The sequence below is a fragment of the Pteropus alecto genome, unplaced genomic scaffold (genome assembly GCF_000325575.1).
Source record: "Pteropus alecto unplaced genomic scaffold, ASM32557v1 scaffold94, whole genome shotgun sequence".
NCBI classification, from domain to species: Eukaryota; Metazoa; Chordata; class Mammalia; order Chiroptera; family Pteropodidae; genus Pteropus; species Pteropus alecto.
The window spans coordinates 7,074,638-7,097,182 of NW_006437736.1; the positions used below are offsets into that span (position 1 = coordinate 7,074,638).

Below are 22,545 nucleotides of genomic sequence, written 5' to 3' on the forward strand. Positions count from 1 at the left end.
GGCCAAATCAAAGATGCATTCTCAGTTCTTATTCACCTCTTCGCATTTGGCACAGATGATTACTGTGCTTTTTTGCATTTATTGAGATGATCATGTTTTTTCTCCTTTAGGCATTTAATGTGGTAAATTTCATTAACTTTTTGTAAGTTAAACCATTTACATTCCTGAAATAAACCACACCTGATCATGAAATATAACCCTTTCCATACAACTGGATTCTATATTTTGTTTAGGGTTTTTATATCTAAGATGGGCCTATAATGTCCCATCTTTGATCCTTATCAGGTTTTGGTACCAAGTTTATGCCAAACTCACAAAAAGAGTAGGGAAATGTATCAAAATTCGATCAGAGAAGCAGAACCACTTACATATATACACACATAAACATATATATGATTTGTTACAGGGATTCGATCTCATGCAATTATGGAAGCCAAATGAGCAGTCTCCAGAAGATTGTTCCATCTGAATCTGGAATCCGCAGAGCATGCAGTGGGGAAGGAAAGATAGATGTAAAGTAGGATAGAGCAAGAGCAAGAAGCTGGAATCCAAAAACAAACTGAAACAAATGAGGACAGATTGAAATGAATATCTGATCTTGACACAGCTGACATTGGTATGAATGTCCTGCAGGAGAGCCCTTTATCATAGAACTACACACATGCACATGTCTCAGGAGTGATACAAACTGCAAGTGGATCTAGGGGGAAGGCAGAGCAGTTGTGGGCCTTATTGCTGCCTGATGAGCGGATGAGCTGGCAGATAAGCGATATCATGTGCGATCTGCAAAATGGCTGCAGCTTCACACTTCAGGCTCCCATGTCTCATACAAGAATGTCTCTAAAGGCCCACTCCAACAAGAAATATACAAAGAGAAGGAAAATTTAGAAAATGATATTCAGGCAAGTCAATACACTACAAAGCTACCACAGAAACTGTTTATTCTTTTACTATTTTCTGACAGAGTTTTCATAAGATTGGTATTATTGCTTGGAAGAATTTACCACTAAAGCCATTTGGGCCTGGAATTTTCTTTGTGACAAAGGGTTTTAAATTATGGATTCAATTTATTTGATATAAAAATGCTTTAATTTCCGATTTCTTCTTGTGCCAGTCTTGCATTTATTTTATTTTATTTTATTTTTTTCTACAGCATTTCTCTATTTCAGGGGTCAGAAAACCATGGCCCTCAGGCTATCTAAAGTTTTATTGTGACACAGCCAATCGATACATATGTGCATGGCTGTTTCTATGCTGCAATGACAGAGCTGAGTAGATGTGCTTGTATGGTCCACAAGAACTAAAATATTTACTATCTAGCCATTTACAGAAAAAGTTTGCCAATCCCTGACCCATCTCATCTAAATTGTTAAATTGACAAAACAAAAAGTTGTTCATAATATTTACTTACTATCTTTTTAATGTCTATAAGATCTGTAGCAATGTCCCATTTTTATATTCCTGGTATTAGTAACTTGCATTTTTTATCTTTCTTTTTTTTAAATCAGTCTTACTACAAGTCATTGATTTATTAATCTTATGGCAAATTTTTATATTGTATAATTGCTTTCTATTTTATTTATTCTTGCTCTTATGTTTAGTAATCCCTTCTATTTTCTTTGGGCTTACTTTTCTTTTATTAATCCCTTAAGATGTAAGCTTAGATCATTGATTTTTCAATATTTTCTATTTTCTAAAACATACATTTTAGAGCTATATAATTCCCTATAAGCACCACATTAACTAAATCCCACCAGTTGGATCATATTTTCATTATATTCAGTTCAAGATATCTTCTAATTTCTATTGTGATTGCTTTCTTAAATCACATAGTATTCAAAAGTGTGTTGCTTAAATATCTAAACACTTGTAGATAGTCTTGGCTATTTTTGTTATTAATTCTAGTTTAAGTTTAGTGTGATAAGAAAATATACTGTGATTTCAAACATGAAATTTGTTTAAACGTAGAATATCCAAAGCAGTCTCAAAAATGAACCACGTTGAGCCATTTACACTCTTGACTTCAATATTATTATAAAACTACAGTAATCAAGATAATGTGGTAAGAATCAACAATTAGATCAATGAAAAAATCAGAGGGCTCAAAAGTAGGTCTGTCCTTTTGATAATTTAGTTTTGATAAAGGCACCAAAGAAAACACTGGGAGAAGAAAAATCTTTTCAATAAGTGGTTACTAAATAGCTGGATATCCACATGAAAAAAAAAAGCTTAACTTCACGCCACCCTCACGCCACATCCAAAAAGTAATCTGAAGTGGATCATAGATCTAAATGTAAAAGCTAAAACCATAAAGCTTCTAGAGGAAGTATAGGGGAATATTTTCCATGTCTTGAAGGTAAGCAAAGGTTTCTTAGGATGCAAAAGGTAATAATGAAAAGAAAAAAAACTGATAAATTAAGTCTTACCAAAATAAAAAACTTCCATTCATTGAAACACCCAGTAAGAAAATGAATAATCAGGAGATGGACTGAGAGACACTACATACACACATGCACGCACACACACAGACATATGGCAAAAAACTGGTACTTATGATGTATAAACAACTTTCACAATTCAATAATAAAAAGAAACATCCCTCCCCCCAAAAAAGAGCAAAATATTTACACAGACACTTCACAAAAGACATGTGAATAGCTAACAAGCACATGAAAAAGTGCTCAACATACTAGTTATCATGCACTACAAATTAAACCATGAGATATCTACCAAAATGGCTAGAATTAAGAAGACTGACATCAAATGTGGGTGAGGAGGATTAGGTGGAGCAACCTAAGCTCTAATATATTCTTGGATGAAATGTAAAATGGTATAGGCACTTTGAAAAATAGTCTGGCAACTTCTTATAAAATTAAATATACATCTATCCTATGACTCAACAATTCTATTCGTAAGTATTTACCCACAAGAAATGAAAAGAGGTCTACAAAAAGACATGTACAAAAATGTTCATAGCAACCTTATTCATAACAGCAAAATACTAGATATAACTCAAGAGTCCATCAGTAGGAGAATGGATAAACCAATTGTAATGTATTCATACAATGGAATAAAATGATAGAAACTACTGATTCGCATAACATCACAAATATGCTGAGTAGAAGAAGCCTTACACAAGAGACTATGTAACTGCATGATTCCAGAACAGGCAAAACCAATTCATAGTTTAAAAAAATCAAAGCAGTGATTCTCTCACAACAGAGAGTCAGGGTGAGGACTGGAGGTGGGGAAGTGATGGCAAGTAACCATGAAGAGGCAAAAGATAACTTTCTGGGATGATGGCAATGTCTTATCTTGAAAGGAATCTAGATTCCGTAGGTGTGTGCGTTTGAAAAAAATTAAGCAAATGTACACTTATGATATGTACATTTCATTTTGTACATTTTGCCTTAAAAGAAAAAATTATAAACAAATACTAAATTCTGGTTAACTATATGCATTTGAAGAATTTAATGGAATAAGCACTGATGTATGTAATATATTTAATGGAATAAGCACTGATGTATGTAAGATATTTTGAAATGCATTAAAATCATGTAATTAAGGAAGGGATAGGAAAATAGATAACAAAAACAAGTGGAGTAAAATATTAAAAGCAGAATCTAGGTGGAGTTATTTGGGTTACTCACTGTATATATTTGGAAAAGAATTCTAAATTTTCTTGTTTAGTATAAGTGAGCAATCTTGGCTTTTAGACTCATAAAGTTAGCCATTAAGAAATTCAGGTTTCTCAGTAAAACAATGACCAATCGCTATTTGATCTGCATTGAATTTACTGGTATCACATAGCAAAATATGTTACCTGGAGGAAAGAGAATTTCAATTACGTTATTTACAAATATATGGTGTTAGTAGTCTAGCTTCAAAAAATGAAGATCCCATTTTGTATAAACATTTTGCCTTTCCAAGGTTTCCTGAACCTCCCAAAGCCCATCTGGCAATAGTTTTTCGTCTTCAAAGTTCCTTTCTACCACGTGGGGACACTTAATTTTCAGCATCAATGGAAAAGAAATCTACTATGCTCCATTGCACATCAGAGTAACCAACATTAAAAAAAAAGTTATCATTAAAAAAAATTGGAAAGAATCTCCATAATTAAATGATTATAAGAAACCTCATAATGTTCAGAGGCTATGACAATTTAAGCAAAATAAAACATTAACTAACTTTTCTAAACCATCAAAATGGTTTGGATTCAGTCCAAATTGCAGGTGAAGATCAGCCAAACCAATTCATCCAGTGGAAATTTAAAACAAAATACATAATTATTGATATTTATTACACTTCCGGAATAGCAGCTAAGAAAAAAGGTTACTACTGGCAAGGACTTTTATTGATTAAACAGCCACCTCCAAAGCAGGTTCAAACCCTGAGAAACCAGGGCAAAACTGAACATTAAAAAGATTTTAAAAAGCCCCATGAACAAAGAAGTCAGAGGATTCCAGAGTCTGATAAGTACACTCTCAGAAAACATATGCCTAATAAGATTTAAACAGTCTCAAAGAGAATCAACAGCTAACTATACCCATCTCTGATAAAATATATTTAAAGAAATCAGAATATTAAACAATATCATTTCAGAACTTAAAATATAGCCCTATAAAATGAGAACTAAAAAGAAATAATTTGATATGCAATACATGTACATTTTGTGCAAATGATTGAAATTCCGTTACAGAGAGAATTTTCCACTAAGGATGAATTGAGATGTCCATTTCTAGCAATATGGCAGACTACTTGTGTAGAGAACATCTCTCAATAAAAAATACTTTAAAATGCTAGATGAAAATATCTTTATAAAAATAAAATAAAATAAAAAAATAAAAACACATCTTTCATAAAGTATTGCTGAATTGGTGGTAAAATAAACAAAACCAGAGGAGGTTTCCTATGGGAAACTAGGATATTTCATTGGGGTTAACAAGGATTAGAGACGGCATGTGCTCTGAGAGATTCTACCAAATTCCTGGTGACCAGCCACCTGGTTTTAATGACCCATATGTGCTGGAGCAAAAGGCAAAACTCAGGACCTATGTAAGATGAGAGAGCAAATTAGAAACTCTCACATAAAGCTTGGAACCCGCATAAAGAATTAAACTAGAAAAAATCCAGCTAGTAGAAGGAGACATGCCTGGGTCAGAAATGGCTCTGGGAAGAAAGGAGAGAATGGGGAGAAATATACATATAGTTCTAAGAATTCCTAATGGCAAAGGCACTTAGTTTGGTATTTGTACCGACTGTGGCCTGATGCATAAATTTTAGTTTAAAGTGGCCCGAGAATGGTAGTGCTCCAGGTGCCTGGCAAAAGCAAACACAGGAATATCAAGAATTCCTTTGGATACAGTTCAATAAATATATGCACAAAATGGAAAGTCACTAAACACATGATGAAGGCACCATGAGCTAGGATCAGCAGAAATATTAAACTGCAGAATCAGATACGCAAAGATAGAAGATACTGAAATAATTAGATTCAAATATGAAATAAACATTTAAAAATGAAAATGTGTTTTATAGATTTAAAACAATAAGAGATTGAAAACATGCTGAATAAAAACTAGAAAACTGTAATTGACCAGGCAGATCTGAAAAGGAAATGAGAACTTTTAAAAATAAAAGATATTAAATTAAAAATAAAAGCTCAATACACAGTTAAACATCAGATTAGATACAAGTGAAAGTGCATTGGTGAACTGGACTATAACCCCGAAGAAATTATTTAAAATGCAGCAGAGAGAAAAAGAGAATATAGGAAAGAGAGGTTAAAAGACACGGAGAATAAAATGAACAGGGAAGCCCAAGATATATCTATTCCAGAAGGAGAAATAGAACAAGGGAGAGGCGAAATTCAAAGAAATAATAAATAACAATTTTCCTGAATTTATGAGAAACACCAACCCTCAGATTCAAGAATCTAAACAAACATAAACTTAAAAGAAATCCAGACACATCATGTGACACATCAAAGCAGAACGTCAAAGCCAAAGAGAAGATTTTAACAGCAGTCAGATAGAATACAGAGATTACCTATAAGGGAATCGTTATTAAAACAACTACATTCTCAGCAGTAACAATGAAAACCAGAAGAAACTGAAACAATAAAGTACTAAGAGAAAATAATTGTCAACTGAATATTTATATAGTCACTAACACCATTGTTCAAGAATAGCAAAATATATTTCATTAAAACAAACCTTAGTTCACTACTAACAGACCCTCACTAAGGTAGCATTTTAGAATATCTGAGAAAAATGTAGTTCAGAAAATAAGATATATGGCTATGAAAGGAAGAGCTCAGATGTAAAAAAAAAAAAAAATGGTGAAAAAAAGTAAAGTAGATAAATCTGAAAAAATGTAACTATATAAAACAAAATAATCTCTAACTTGTTTCATTAAAAATCAAGATAGAACTTAAGTTTTAGAAAATAAAACAATATGAATTAGTAGTGGTGACTGAAGTTAAAAATTCTAAGGTCTTTACATTACCTGAGACGAGTAAAAAATACTTATTAACTTTAAATGTAAATAACTGAAGATGATATTAAAATGTTTAGGGTACCCTCTAAAAGAATGAAAAATAGATTAAATGTAAAGTAGAAGGCAAGAAAAGGAGGGAGGAGGGAACCTATTAGAACAATAAAATTCACAAAATAAAATAGTAGTACTGAATCTCAGTAATTCAGTAAACAGAATAAATGTAAATCGACTACACTCTCTAAGAAAAAGATATTAGACTAAAAATTCCAAATTCAAATTGAGCTACACGATATTTACAATAGACACATCTAAAACATAGAGAAAAACTGATAGTGACAGACACATTGTTAAAGCTAGAGAGGGTCATAATACGTGGTTTGGTTTATGAGGAAGATGAAACTATTTCCAATTTGAACATCCTAATAACATAAGCTCAAAATAAATAAAGCAAAAATTGCAAACTATAAAAAGAATTAGATTGTAAACCCTTACAGTGAAAGATTTGCAAATATTTCAGTAACTGATAGTTCATGAGGCAAGAAATCAATAAGACATGCAAGATTTAAACAATATACAAGCATGTTTCATCTTATGGACACATATAGACCCTGCTGTCAACAATAATGTATACATACTCTTTTCAAGAATAAATAGAATTTTTAATGCAAACTGAAGATATTATAGGCAAATTTCTATATGAAGAACCATATGAAATTACTACCTGTACATCAAAAACAGTTGAAAATTATTAGTTACATATTATTCAATCTTACACAGATTTCAAATACTCTATAGACTAAGATTTCTGACAACAACCCTAGTTAGCAGGAACTCGGTACCCTCTCCCTCAAAACTTCAATTCCCATATATTTGGAATGTTAAAAATAGCTAAATAATTGATGGGTCAAAGAGGAAATAATAATGAAAATTATAAAAACGTAGAACTAAATATTGAATATTCTATCAAAATTGTGGAACCTAGCAAAAATACATATAAGGAAATATAGAGCCTTGAATGCTGATTTTTTTAAAAGTCTAAATATTGAGTTATCTTTCCAATTTAAAAAGTTAGAAAAATTACAAAATAAACTTCAAAACAATAAATAAAAAGAAATTAGTGAAATAGAAAAAAATATATAGTGAAGATCAACAAAGCCAAAAATTAGTTTTTTGAAAAGTCTAACAAAATTCATAAACTTCTAGCAAGACTGACCAAAAGACAGAGGCAGAGGAGAGAGAGGCAGAGACAGAGGACACAAATAAACATAATTAGAATGAGATACAATTAGAGATGGAGTGAGGCTTAAAATATTTAGAAGACAATTATTAATAACTTTATACTAGCAAATTTGAAAACAAGTAAAATGGACATATTCTACAATAAAATATTTTCAAAACAAACTAAAAAAGAGGGAAGCTGAACATTCCTACAGTTACTGAAAAAAGTGAATCAATCATTTAAAAAAAAAAAAAAATCTCACCAAGAAAACACCAAGTCTAAACAGTTTTATAGGAGAGCAAAGAAAAGGAATAAATCTTGTTCCACAGTTCATTTTATGAAACTAGTACAACCTTAATGCCAAACCAGACAAAGGCAATATAAGACAGGGAAATTACAGATCAATCTATTGAATCCAGTAATATTTTTTTTTAAGGTTTGAGTCATGAACACATGGTTGATTTGACATGAGAAAAATCTGTTCATTTACTAAATTAAAGACTGAAGGAGAAAAATGATGTGATCGTCTCAATAGCTGCGAAAAAAGTATTCAGTAACATTAACAACAATTCATGAGAAAAACTATTAATGAGCCAGAAATAGAAGAACAAGTTATAAAGAATGTCTATAAAAAACCTATAGCCAACATCATGCTCAGTGATGAAACATTAAAAGCATTCTCTGTAAAATCAGTAAATCTGTAAAGCTGTTATTTCCAATTCCAACATTTACTGGAAGCTTTGGTCAGTGTATATGCACACAAGGACAGACACAGAGATAAACACACACACATACAAATATAGAAGGACTTACTTTATATCAATTGTCTTCATGGAAAACCCTCCAAGTTAATACATCTATAAACTATTTGGTATTAAGAAGTTTATATATGAGTACTACACAAAAGCCAATTACATGTACACAAATCAGCAATAATGGTAGTAAAGGTAGTTTTTTTTTAAAGATACCATTTACAATAACTAAAAATAAGTTTAACTATAATTATAAAGAATTATAATTCTTCCAGCAAAAGATATACAAGACCTTTATGAAGAAAACAATAAAATGTTATTAAAAAATTAAAGATCTAAAAAAAATGGAAAAGAATCATGTTTATGGATAAAAAAATAAGTTATCTTAAGGGTGTCAATTCCCCTCCAAAAGCAACCTATAGAACCTATGCAATTTCCGTCATAATCCCATTGAGATTTCTCATAGAACTTGAAAGTTGATATTAAGGTTTATAAGGAAAAGAAATGAGTAATATACCCAAGGAACTGCTGTAGGAGAAAAACTGATGGGTGAGTAGAGGGTTGAAAAACCTGTCCCAGCAAATATCAAAAATTATTTTAAAGTTATAATAAGACTATAGATCTAGCAGTGGAATAAATAGCTCAGAAAGACCCACACATGTATAGAAACCTAATATACTACAGAGATGGCACTGCAGATTTGTGGAGACAGGATGAATTATTCAAGAAATGTGTAAGGACTTTTGGAAAAAAGTAAAATTGTATCTCTTATACCACACACAAAAGTCCAGATAAATTAAGAATTTAAATGTGAAAGTCAAAACATTTAAAGTTTTAGAATATAGAAATATGTTAATGATCTCAGAGTACATATAAATAACAAAGAATTAATATCCAGATGTATAAAGAACTCCCATGAATCAATAAGACTACGTCCTGTAGTCTTCCTTAATAACCCATTTTCAAACAACCCAATAGAAAATGAACAAATACTTTTTAAGAGCATTTTACATAAGAGAAAAGATAAATGGCTCACAAACATACAAATATAGACTCAACCTCTTTGATAATTAAAGAAATACAAATTAAAAGGCGAATAAGATATCCAAGTATTGGCTAGGACATGGAGCAATGGGGAATTCTCATCCCCTGCTGGTGGGAGCTTAAATTGGTTGCTACTATTCTGTAAACATTTTGGTATCAGTAAAACTAAACATGCATATATTCTATGACCTAATAATTCAATACCTAGATATATACCCTAGAAAAACTCTTGCACATATGTACCGAAATAAATATACAAGAATGTGTTGTTCTCTTACCTGGTGGGGTCAAAATTACAAAATTAACTCTGAAATGTTTAATTTAAAATTGTACGACATAATCATCTTCCAAATTTTTATAGAGCACATAAATATTCTCTTCATGAACTTAATATTATTTAACTGCTAAATTCATTACTAAATATCAGTAACATTCTTTTGTAAGTGCAGAGATAAAACACACCTGTCAGGTCAATTTTAGATATAGCATGAATGAGTTTTTGTTGACACTGACAGAATATACATGTGACTCGCCAAAGACTCTATCAAGCATTTATGAAAGAAAATGTTTTTTTTGAAGATTATTTCAATTTAATCAGGATTAACAGTAAATAAAACTTTTATCCTTATCATCACCGAGTGAAATAAGTTTAGTTTTAATCTTAACTAAATATACAGAAGGAAACAATAAGAATATGGAGAGCCTGACGTCCTGTAGTCTTCCTTAATAACCCATTTTCAAGAGACTATAATCTGCTCAACAGAAAGCATTCTACAAAAGATTGTAATCAGATTCTGAGAAAATTCACTCAAAATAAACAATATGCCACTAAAATCGAAACAATGTAGGTATTAGCAGCTATACAAAAGGTTAGCCTCTATCTGATTACTCATTTCTCAAATGATGAAAGTCTGTCTTTGAAGTGCTTTCTATTCAAGCTGGAAAATATATAAAAGGTAGGAATCATTTATGAAGCAGTTTGAGAAATTGTCTTCATTTTACACTTCCTTGCTTAACTCGATGCAAACATCGAACTAAGAATGGCAAAAATGAGTCTCTCTTCCTACGTATTAATACTAACTTTTTCTTTGCTTTCTCAAGGCATTTTCCTTTCAGCATCCAAGTCCGTAAGAAATTTAGAAGATGACATGGTATTCAACACATTTAGGCTGGGGAAAGCCTTTCAGAAGGAAGATACTGCAGAAAAATCAGTCGTTGCTCCTATCCTGGAACAATATAAAAATGATGAAAGCAGTTTCATGAACGATGAGGAAAACAAAAATTCAAAGGTAAGTGGCAATATGACTTGCCCTTTATTTCAATGGATATTTGAATGATTTTTGTGAACCATATGAAAGTCAATACTTTTATAAACAGAAGCTATGTGCAAATACTCACAATATACATTAAGACTGATGAAATTCCATACATACCAGATTGTTTTTGGACAACTCCTTTCCAAAAGGTTTTTGTCTCAAAAAAAACTTTATATCTAAGGTATTTTTAAAAAGGCAAATCAGTGCAGAGCACTTTTGAATTGATCAATAAGAACATTATGTATCTGTATTATATTACCATTCCCAAAAAGACAGCTAAAACACAAATAAACCTTTTCTTTACAGAACGCAGGCTCCAAACATAATTTCTTAAATCATGGTCTGCCACTGAATCTGGCTGGAAAACCTTATCTTGCACTAAAAGGATCTGTAGCTTTTCCAGCTGAGAATGGAGTTCAGAATACTGAATCAACACAAGAAAAGAGAGAAATGGGGGATGAAGAAAACTCAGCTAAATTTCCTATAGGAAGGAGAGATTTTGACAGTGAGTAGTCCTTTAAAATTCAATTCTTATATCTTAAAACCATAAAACAGAAATCTGAGTTTAACTGAATTTAAATCCAATCATAAAATTAAATAAGAACATGGTTCAATTACACTTGATATTAAGTAATCCCTGCCAAATATGTGGAATTAAAAATCATGTAATTAGTTATTATACTTTTTATTTCCTCAGAATTAGATACACTTGATTCAGTCTTTTAGTTCTAGTAAATTTTGTGTGATAATAACAGTCCTTTAAACAATTTAAACTTTTTTTTTTCCTTCAGTGCTCAGATGCATGCTGGGGAGAGTCTACCGACCGTGCTGGCAAGTCTGATGATACCTGTTGGCCCACATCATCTTTTCAGAAGAAAACAAAATCACTTGATTGCCTGTGGGGGAAAAAGCCCTTAATGTTCCTATGACTTGTATTATTTTAAATGTCTGTTTTAAAAGTAGTATTCAGAGATATCAGTAATCTAAATGATATGCTTTATCTGTGCATTAAACTTTGTGAATATTCTGCATAATTATGACTTAGTGGTATTTTTTAAACAATGCTTAACATACTAAGCTTACATAATAAGGCATCATAATTTATACCATCTCTTAAAAATTGGGTAAATGTCTTTGATGGATGTTTTTATATGTACATAAATCTAAAGCACATAAAAGCAAATTCACAGTCTAAAAAACTGAGTTAACTTTGTCTGGCCAGTAATCAATTTGTCCTTGGCGGTACACTGGTTTTTTGCTCCTCTGGCTAGTTTGCCATCCAATTTATTCTGCAAATCGTTTGATGTCTTAGGTAACTTAACATTTTTATGTCGACGTAGTTCATTTCCATTATCACAGAGAATATTTTCATCATCTAAATCCACCTGTTTCCTTTTTGAGCTTTTATTTCCTGTTTGACTACTTGATTTTCTTTCTACTTTTTCATTTTTACTTCTGTCCGGATGAACATTTCCAGATCTTGTTCCAACTATTGGTCTTCCAACAGAAGAATTGACACCTTCTGTTATGCAAGATAAAAAGAGGAAGGAATAATATAATATTTAGTATTATTACACATGAGAATTTTAAAATAACCTTTAAAAACAATTAAAAACTAGTCAAAAATTTATAATTTGCAATCAAATAATGCTATAAATTACATGATTAACAAATACAACTATATTACTACTACATTACTTTTTATTTTACCATATCACTTTTTATCCCTATAAAAAACAAATTATTTGCTTTGTTTGAATGCATGACACTTAATCCTTAAATGCAACGAGCTATTTCTTAAAAACATTTAGTTAAATAAAACTATATCCTATTTATATCTATAAATTTGTACTTAGATTTAACTTTTTAAGTAAACCAAAGGCTTTAAAAATGTAAACTTTACATTTCACATTTTATACTTTGCATGAAAAAAATCTGGCTTTACTTGAGTTAAAAACAATTACTACACTAGAATTAAACTGTTATTTAATTGCTCAAATAAAATCAATTACCAGAAAGGTCATTTTCCATGTGAGGAACACACAATGGCTTTGATGCTGAATTAACATTGTTCCATGTATTCCTGCTTGTCAGGCAGTCATCTTTGTAAGTACAAGAAAACTGGGATCTAATTAAGGTTTGCTTCATCTGGTAACAGGAAGAAAGAAGAAAATATGCAATTCATTCTTTATTTTTATTTTTTCACCTAGATAGAAACTCTACAGCAATCAAGGTAACATAAAAATTTCCCTTCAAAATTTCATTTATTCTCTGAGAACTTTTAACCCTCAATGTTTCAAAGTTTGCAAATTCATTCATTGCTATAACTAGCATTTTTATTCATTTTGGCAATATCAGTTTTATGTATATTTTTCATATTTTTTAACAATTTAAAAAGATCAATTTTAGACTCTTCAGAAGCCTTTCTTAGATATTCCTATCTGAGCTGCTTTAGAAAGTGTTTTATGATAAGCTTAATAATAATATACTTGATATACATAATCCTAGAAAAATACGAGTTCTTCATCCTAAGAATTATAAAGTATAACTCTTTTAGAAAAAAAATAACATGAATTTAAAAAATTAGAGAAATTGAGGAAGAGAGAAATGCTCAGATGAAAAAGAGAACTCAGAGAAGGCAAAAGAAACAAAAATAGAAAACTAACGATGAAATAAACAATGATAAAACAAAATGTTGACTAAAAGGCATTGTTTCTTGATTAAAAACTTGAAATATTTAGGAAAATAAGAAAGATGATTCAAATAATCACTCTAGTTAAGATTTGATCAAGTAATTTAATGGGTGACTATCTAAAACATACTCTTGCATTTATCTTCAAAGAAGAGGAAATTAGAAAGTTAAATTTAATTCTTAACCACTAAAAGGGATGCCAAGAAAGCAGTTTTGGGAATGTATTCTGCAAACACAAAACTAGTAGTTGTTTTGGAGGTAGAAATTAATTTCAGAACAAAGTAATCTATACAGATAATGCAAATTTTAACAGTTACAGCTGATGTGCAACGCCATTCAGTTATAAGGGGGAGATTTCTCTAAATCAGAATCATCTAATTCCTTTTCAAAAATAAAGTTTAAATATCAAATAAATGATTGAATAAGAGGACTTTAACACTTTAAAGTACATGATGTTAAAGATTACTTACAGAATATTGATATAGTTCATGAAATCTAAAACAGCACAACTTTATATTATATATTCAGTAGTCATATGTTATATATTCAGAGATATCACTACATTAACTCACTCAGCTGTTTGCAAAAATAACGGCAGGGAAATCCACTATGGTTTAAAAGAAATTAGAATAGTCTCCAGTACAACTAATCATAAAAGCAAGTTTTCTTTGGGTGACAGATTTTATATCTTTCTGATCAATGACATCTATGAAAATCTCCAGTTCCCCAATCACTAAAAATCATGTTTAATTTGCTTGAATATTTAGGCCACTGGAGTTTGTTCTCTTCCATTTAGGCACAAAAATACACAAAATTGAAAAAAAATGTGAAAATGTAAAAGATCAAAATTCTTTTTTTTAAAGTTAAGTAGAATAGGCTCGACAATGGATGGAACTACAAAGTCATATCTTCATAAATCCACACGAATGCAGCTACTATTATACAGTTTCCACCATGAGATGCTCTGAAATATAACTGAAGGTTTTAACTAGCCCTTTCTGGACTTTATTAATTCCATAAATACCGAATTAAAGCAATTGATAAAGCTACTCAATGAATTTGTTAATAGAATCAACTTTATATTACATCACACCATTATTATAGTAAAGTTATCTAAAAACTTTTCCGCAAAACCAATACTGTTGACATTTTCACACAACTTTTCCTTCATTTCACCAAAATTGTTGCTTATAAAGAATTATAAACTTACTGCTTACAGAGTTATAAACAGAATGGTAAGCCCATGAAGGCAAATGAATGCGAAGTGGCTGGCTAGAATGACTCCCATAGTATCCAGATAGTGACAGGTGGCTTGAGGGACTTTAACCTCTCACCACAAAATCTTCATCAGTACCACCCATAAAACACCAAATAAAAATCCAATAATTATATTTAGTACAGACAATTGATGATTTCTCAATCTCACGTTTAGTATGAACAAAAATTTCTTTAGAAAGCTGTTATTTTCCTTAATTTTTAACATACATCTAAGTAAAAACTTTTCTTTGCTATGTAAATAGTCACGAAGTTCCACGGACTTCATTTCAACTAGATTTCTACTCTCCAAACCCTACATTGAGAAATTCTCTAGCCCTAGTGACAGCAGGGCAATTTCAGAAAACTAGGTTGCAATGCAATAGCTTCTTAAAATACTAAGAATGGGATTGTATATGAAAGGAAAATAGTTAGCCGCTTTATTTACCATGAAAATATTATATATAAGCATATCAAAATATAAGAGAGTACCACAATAATTCTATGGTAATCTTGGAATATTTATGTCCAAAAGAAAAAACTGGGAGTAGTTATATGGAGGATATTTTTTTTTCTTTTATAAAACATTGTATGTGGGTTTTCTTTTCCCTATCCCATACAAAATTATTTTTTATTAATTACCACTTATTAAGTTCCAACTATGTGATAGGCACACAGCATACTAAAGAGAGTACTCAGACAGCTTCTACAATCATGAAGACATTCTACTTATAAAATTTGCTCTTGACACAGCTGGAAGGAATAATAAATAAATTGGATAACAAAATCAAGATTGAAAAGACCTAAGAAGGCTAGAATTGTAAGTAGAAAATAATCAGATGAAAATGAATAAGAATAAGCAAAGTCCTGTATTTAAGTTCAAAATATCATTTACAGATGTACAGGATGAGGAGAACCATATGAAAAAGATCTAGAGATTTTAATTGATCATGAACTTGATTGGAGGCAATAATGTAATGTCCAGCTAAGAAATCTGCAGAAAAACCAATGATATGATGGGAAAAGCACCAGGTTTGCAATCAAAACACCTGGCTTCTAATACTGGCCCTATCACTCTTATTAACTAGATGATTGTGGGTAAACCTCTCAATTTCTCACTCATCCACACATAAACAGGAATAATATTTATCTCACAAAATTGTCAAGATTAAATGAAGTTAAAAATATGAAAGGGCTATACAAAATCTAGAGATCTATGTAGATACTATAAAGTTATTAATGCAATAACATATATGACAACACGTAGAGTAAGAAATCTGTTGAATTAACACTTCTTAGGACCAGACCAACTCTAAAATGATTCTAGGAATATAATTCAAAAAGTGAACTTACAATCAGCATCTTCGTTTTAGTTATTAAAAAAACAATACAAACTACACTGGCTTGTATTTATAACTTAAAAGAGAATGCTTTTCCCTTGTTCATAAAAGTTGAATTTTTCTGCACAAGATTATTGGCTACATAGAGTTGAGATTACTTCCTGCTGCAAATCTTCCAAATCTCTCTGTGTATTTGATTTGGAATCACAAATAAGCAATATAATTATCTCTTGAAAGTGCTTTTGAAGTACTAAACAACTGAGAATAATGTCCAGATTCATACATGGCTGTTAAAATCATTTTATGTTCGTCACACGAGAGAAAAGGATTGAAAGTTTTCCTTTGTAGAGTGATTTCCCCCCTTTGGAAAGATTTCTATCCACAGTAAAATTGCAATGAACTTCAAACTTGCCAAGAATTGGAAAACTCCTTTTGCCACAAGTTCTTTTTAAATTGAAATTATTAGTAGGTTCCCAGTTTGAGGAAAATAGTACTTCACATAGGAAAGCCTGACTCCAGTTAAATTAAGAAGAATGAGTCAAAAATATTGAGAAGTCACAGACATTCTCAGTTAGCTATATTAATAAGAAAATGAAAGTTCTAAGCCTCCATTATACTGATAAAAAGATCAACAAGTTTGAAAAAAGGAAATTATTCTCTACATACCTATTAAATATGTAACTAAAAATAAATACTCTAAATTTCATTTTCATTCTTACATTATATTTTCAAAAGAACAGAGATTTGTTATCATAATGACATGAATTTTTAAATATATCAAAGGATCCATTTATTCATCATTGAAACTTCATTAATTCTGCTAAATAGCAGATAGTATTTTTGACTTAAGTAGTAGCATTACCTTTTTATGACTCTACATTATAATTACTATGCCTTTATTTACTCTTTAGGAACAGCATAATCTTTGAAGTCTTACACCTGAATACAAACCCTTGCTCTGTTTCTTACTAGCTATATGGTCTGGAAAATTATGCCTTCTAGAGTTGAGCAAGGATTAATTATGATGAAGGATATAAAATGTCTGTCTAGTATAACACTTGACACTTAGCAGGTACTCAAATTCATTACTCCAGCCAAAATGAATTCAATTTCTAATTGAATGTCTAGTTCAGTCTAATGCAAACATCCCATTTTCATTCTAACAAAGAGTGCTGCTCACTTACTCAAAGTCTTTTCTTAATGTCACCTTCTCAAAGAGACATCTACTGATGATCCTATTTTAAACCAAAACACACACGAAGGAGCACACTCTCCTTATTCTCCTTCCCAACTGTTTCACTCCATAGCACTGATAACCTTCTACTACACCACATCATTCACTTGTTCGTTTTGTTTATTGTCTGCCTCTCCCAACTGAAATGTAAGCTCCATGAACAAAACCCTTAGTCTGGCAACTAACTAGTGGCCTTCCTATCCCCATAGGGTGAAGAATCCACAGGGCCTCGGACATGCCCACTAGGAGATAATGCCTCCCCTTCTAGATCCTGTTCCAAGTACTTGGGACACCAGAATTCTCTATCCAAACTGTCCTAGGCACTGGGCTGGCACTGGTCTCTTCCTCTAGGCTCAAGGGATGACTATTTACAGCAAGAGTGATGGGAAGTGGGTGTGTACACTTCTTGGTGGAGTATCCCTAAGAGTATAGAACAGAACCAGGGTTGAAGGGGTAGAGGAGTAGGTCGGAGGCTTCTATTTAAATTCTTGCACCCTGGCTCCACAAATATTTGAGAAAGACTTGTCCATGAGAACCAGGGTTTGTGTCTGATTTGTTCACTGATATATCGTCAATGCCTAGGACAGACCCTGGTATCCAAGAGGCATTTAATACATGCTTGTTAATTGAATTAAGTAAAATTAGACTATAACAGGTGTATGCAAGTGCAAGGTTTGAGGAAACAGAAACACAAGTAAGCAAATGCTAGGAAGTAGAAAAAGATGTACAGAATAAATTCTACTCTTTTAATGTAGAGTAAGAAAACTACATGATACAGAAATGAGAGAAATAAACTCACAAAAAATAGCTAAATCACTGAAAAGATAAAAGCTTTGAGACAGAAAAACATGTACAGAGTAAACTCTGTTCAAAAAAAGTAATGAAACCATTTGGTACAGAAACGAGAGAGGTATACATGCAGAGGAAAGCTAAATCACATATAAACACAGAGAACCATGCAACTGAAGTTCTTAAGATCCATTATATCCACCATTCCCTTCAAGTTCTTAAATATTCCACCTTTCTCTGGTTCTCATGCACCTATCCTTACAATAAGCCTTACAAAAAGTAACTATTCCTTAAAACCACAAAAGCCACACTTTCCTTAATCCACATTATTTATTCACTTATTTATAAAGCCAATACACAGTGGCTTTATACTATTAAGGCAATCTAATGCTTTCATCAGGTTGTTTGCTGAGTCGGAAATGCTCTCTTCCATTCTCACTGCCTATTCGAATTCTATTATTCTAATTTCTCATGGTCAGGGCACCATTTCCTCTACTTATTTCGGGTCTCTAGTTATTGCATTTGTGGGTATCTCTAATCCACTGGAACTGCAACTGTTTAATATGCAAGCCACATGTAGTTAATGAATTAAAATTAAAAATCCAGTTCCTCAATTGCATTAGCCACATTTCAAGTGCTCATCAGCCAAATGCGGCTAGCACCTACAGTAGTAGCACAAATACAGAACGTCTTCACAGAAAATTCTACTGGACAGCATTGCTCTCGAACAAAGCTTTACAATCTATGTCCTGTGGCACTTTTCTGTGCTACAAATGGATTCTCAAAAGACTCTGGGACATTTTTTGTTTGCTAGGTTCATAACATTGGAACCCTTAAGCAACTCTGTATTAAAAAGAAACCTGCATCTGTTCCCCGTGACTTCTAACTACAACCATGTGAAAGGACCCATTAAGCTTTGAAAAAACTTACAATCATTTTATCTTTGAATAGTGTTTCCACCCAATTTTCTCCTCTCATTCTGGGACTCCAATTAGGCAAAATGTAGACTCTTTCTCTGTGCCTTTCTCTCCTCCTTTGGTTTTTTATTCTTTATTCTCTCTTTGCTTTAGTTTGATTTTTTTCTAATGACCTATATTCAAGTCCACACATGCTACCTAATGCTATGTCTAGTCTACTAATAAACTCATCTAATGAGTTTGTAATTTTAGATAATGTTTTTACAGTTCTTAATTGGTTCTGTTTTATAGATTTTAATTCTCTCTTGGGATTCCCCAATTTTTCATCTATTTTGCCCATCTTTTCTTCTAATTACTTTTACATGTTGAAAAATTTTTAATTCCTCATCAGCTAATTCTAATATCTGGATCATTTATGAGTCTGCCTCTATTGTTAGTTTTTCCTTCTTGATTATTCTTTCCGGTCCAGAATATTTTTATTTCATGCTGGATATTGTGTATAAAGGAACTATAAGGATCTGGATGAAGGGCCTTCTATCTAGAAGGGTTCTCCTTGCCTCCGTTAGGCAGTGAAGAGCTGATAAACTCAGTGCAGTCACAGGCTGAGGTGGGTTATAGTTGTCATAGCTGATATTCAACTTCTGGCCCTTACTTCTTCCTCAGGAATATCCCTCCCAGACTTTCAACTGAGAGTCTTGTGTATCTCTATCACCTCTGACCTGAAAGTCTACGGATTCAGTCTGCCCTTCAGAGGTTTTTACAGTGTGCTCGTTAGCCTCTCATCTCACTTCATTTCCAATTGTAGCAAATATCTTGAGAAGAAGACAGCCATGTGTTTCAGGCAGGTCTTACTCCTCAAGCAGAGCCTTGTCTTCGAGCTACCTCAAGACCACAATATTAGCACTATGATGTCAGTCTACTGGATTGAGGTGCCGTAGCCTTTGACTCAGCTCCAAAATTCAGCATATGTGTACCAGATAAAAATAAGTGAATTCAGGGCTCTTGAAGTTTCCAAATTGTTGTCAACCCCTCAAGACATTCAAAATCTTTGTTGGTTCCTCTTTTCCTCACCTCCCAAAAAAACTGGCAAACAATCCCAAGGAAGAAAATAGCTGATAATAGACTGCTCACCTTAGAAGAATTTTGCCCTCTCTAGATTTTTAGTTTATTTAAACTGCTTTGCTTACATAGCTTTCCTATGTCTTTAAAATATATTTTCTCCATTTTATCTGCCTTTTATTTTGTTCTTGTAGCAGAAATGATATCCTGCTATGACCTACTATATCCTAGTTAGAAACAGAAGCCTCCACATCTGTGAGTGATTTCTTGATTCTGTTCCCTCTTTGAGAGCATTTTATTTTCTTCTCAATTATATTTTGAAGGCTGAATACTTTGTTATCCCTCATTTTTTTCTGTAGCCTGAGGAATGGTAGAGGCAGGAGTAGTGTCCAGTTGAGGCTATAGACAATTTAAAGAAATTTCTGGGTTCCACACTCTCTTCTAAGAATTTATTATGTATTGTACGTACTATAAGGAAGTTCACTCCCCCCACTCAAGTACTGTATTTCATTCAAATAAAAGGAGATCATTTGGATAATTTCCCCAATAAGTAGTAAGTTAATAGCACTAGAGCCTTCATTTGTGTAAGTATGTAAGTCCCAGGTTTCATTTTCCACATTTTATCCACATTACTATCCAGCTGCCACTTCTACTATTTCTTTGACAAGGGGAAAAAAAAAAAGGAACACACTTTAAGTTGGCTTCTCAGTTTTGAAAATATTAGTGATAATTCTCAGTATTTTCTCAACTCACTAGTACACTATCTGGGGACTGGGGCTAGTTATGCTGTGCCTCTTTACTCTGAAGTGTTCAATTTCTTTCCTTGGCCATAGTTTCTGAAATTTACTGTATGTATTTTAAGCATCATTTTGAGGGGAGGGAAATTATTCTATGAGTTCAACTCGATCCAACATTTTAATTTGGATATACTCAGAGGTGTCTAATACCCTAAAGGTTAAACTTGGATATCTAATAAATTTTCTAACATCATGAGTATTGGACTGCCTCACTGCTTACAAAAATACCACAGTTACAGCAGTCTATTTTTTTACACTACCTAAGTCCTCAGACAGGAATGAAATTGATAGTCTCTCAAGATTCAGTTTAAGATATTAGAAATGTAAATGAGAAACATGTTTCCTGATTTTCCTTTGAACAGATATTTACTGAAAATTTATCATAGCACGTGCTTATTTCTTTCCTTTTTAGACCCAGTGGATTGAATAAGCCACAAGAGATTAGCCTAAACTGCATAAAAGAAAAGTTTCTGTAGGTCAGCTGTCATAACTCATCTTCCATTTAATTTCTATTGTTCCATGTACAATGCATATTCACAATATCCCGCTCAGCATTATATATTTATTTATTCTAAAAATTAAACAATTTTTATCATTTTCATGACAGTACATTAAATTGTACCTCAAGTTTTTTCTCTTGCATTGACTTATGGATGCGTTCTCTTAGGGGTTTCATCGATGAATTATTCACTTGTTTTGGAGATCTATGTCCCAAAAGAGCAAAAATGTATAAACCAAAGTAGCTTTTAAACTAGTTTCCGCCCCTCCCTTACCCAAAAGCAATTACAGAATAAAAGACAACAGAATTTAATTGTTGATAATACTATATAAAAACATCAATATTCCTATTCTGCCAGGTCTAAATATTAATAATTTGCTTACTTAATTCCATCACTAAATATTTGAACTTCTACTATATATAAAGCACTTTATAAGATATTGTAACACACAATAGAATATACAGTTGTCAAATGATAATGTATACCTGAAAATTATATAATCATATTAACCAATGTTACCCCAATAAACTTAATTAAAAATTAAAAGAAAAAAAAAAGATATTGTGTAGGATATAAAGTTCATTCACTCATTGGCCCTGAATTCAGGCATCCTGAAGTCTAAGTAAGAAAAAATAAGACATCCATCTAATTATAAGTCAAAATAAAAAAGGACAAGTGCCAAAGCAGAGGAATTTAAAAGAAAAAAACATAGTTTATAAATAGGAGGGTCAGAGAGGGCACAACAGAGAAGAAGACAATGGAGCTTTGGAGCCAGACAAACCTGGCTCCTCAATAAATTACTTTTCGGCTCAACAGAGCCAGACTCATAATCCCCTCAACTCAAAAGACCATTATATAAGAATAAAGAACAGTCTATTCTAAGAAAGACTAGTTTATAACCTTACATTGGCTTATATTCATATGCCACATTGTCCTTAATTTTATCATTGCAATGCAGACCATTAAAAATTTACTTTGCTATGGACTGGTACTTGTCTGCACAATGACAATTGGAAGTGCCCAGGTAACTGTAAGCAACTGAAATGTATCTGGCCACATGATGGAATATAGAAAAATACCTCTCTGAAATAGATGTGAGGATTAATTTTGTCTTAGAAAATTCTATACTATAAA

At 32.0% G+C, this 22,545-nt stretch overlaps 2 protein-coding genes across 4 annotated transcripts in view; one reads left to right on the forward strand and one right to left on the reverse strand.

Moving 5' to 3' along the window:
• The first annotated feature begins 9,088 nt into the window (after positions 1 to 9,088).
• Positions 9,089 to 11,342, forward strand: PMCH (pro-melanin concentrating hormone). Its single transcript, XM_006914544.3, has 2 exons — positions 9,089 to 10,802; positions 11,136 to 11,342. The coding sequence occupies exons 1-2, from the start codon at positions 10,554 to 10,556 to the stop codon at positions 11,340 to 11,342; spliced, it is 456 nt and encodes a 151-aa protein (XP_006914606.1). The 5' UTR covers positions 9,089 to 10,553.
• The window catches only part of PARPBP (PARP1 binding protein), a 46,633-nt gene continuing 34,883 nt past the window's right edge, over positions 10,796 to 22,545 (reverse strand). For all 3 annotated transcript variants that reach the window (XM_006914541.3, XM_015591563.2, XM_025048681.1), the window contains 3 exons: positions 21,534 to 21,615; positions 12,842 to 12,977; positions 10,796 to 12,351 (listed from right to left, as the gene is read on the reverse strand). In XM_006914541.3, the coding sequence (XP_006914603.1) occupies positions 12,014 to 12,351; positions 12,842 to 12,977; positions 21,534 to 21,615 (556 nt within the window). In that variant the 3' untranslated portion in view covers positions 10,796 to 12,013. The remainder of the gene's footprint in view (positions 12,352 to 12,841; positions 12,978 to 21,533; positions 21,616 to 22,545) is intronic.

Bases quoted from the DNA above. Each gene is read 5' to 3' on its own strand.
- PMCH (XM_006914544.3), top strand. From the start codon at position 10,554: ATGGCAAAAATGAGTCTCTCTTCCTACGTATTAATACTAACTTTTTCT. The intron at 10,803-11,135 runs GTAAGTGGCAAT...TTTTCTTTACAG, and splicing joins AGGAAAACAAAAATTCAAAG to AACGCAGGCTCCAAACATAA.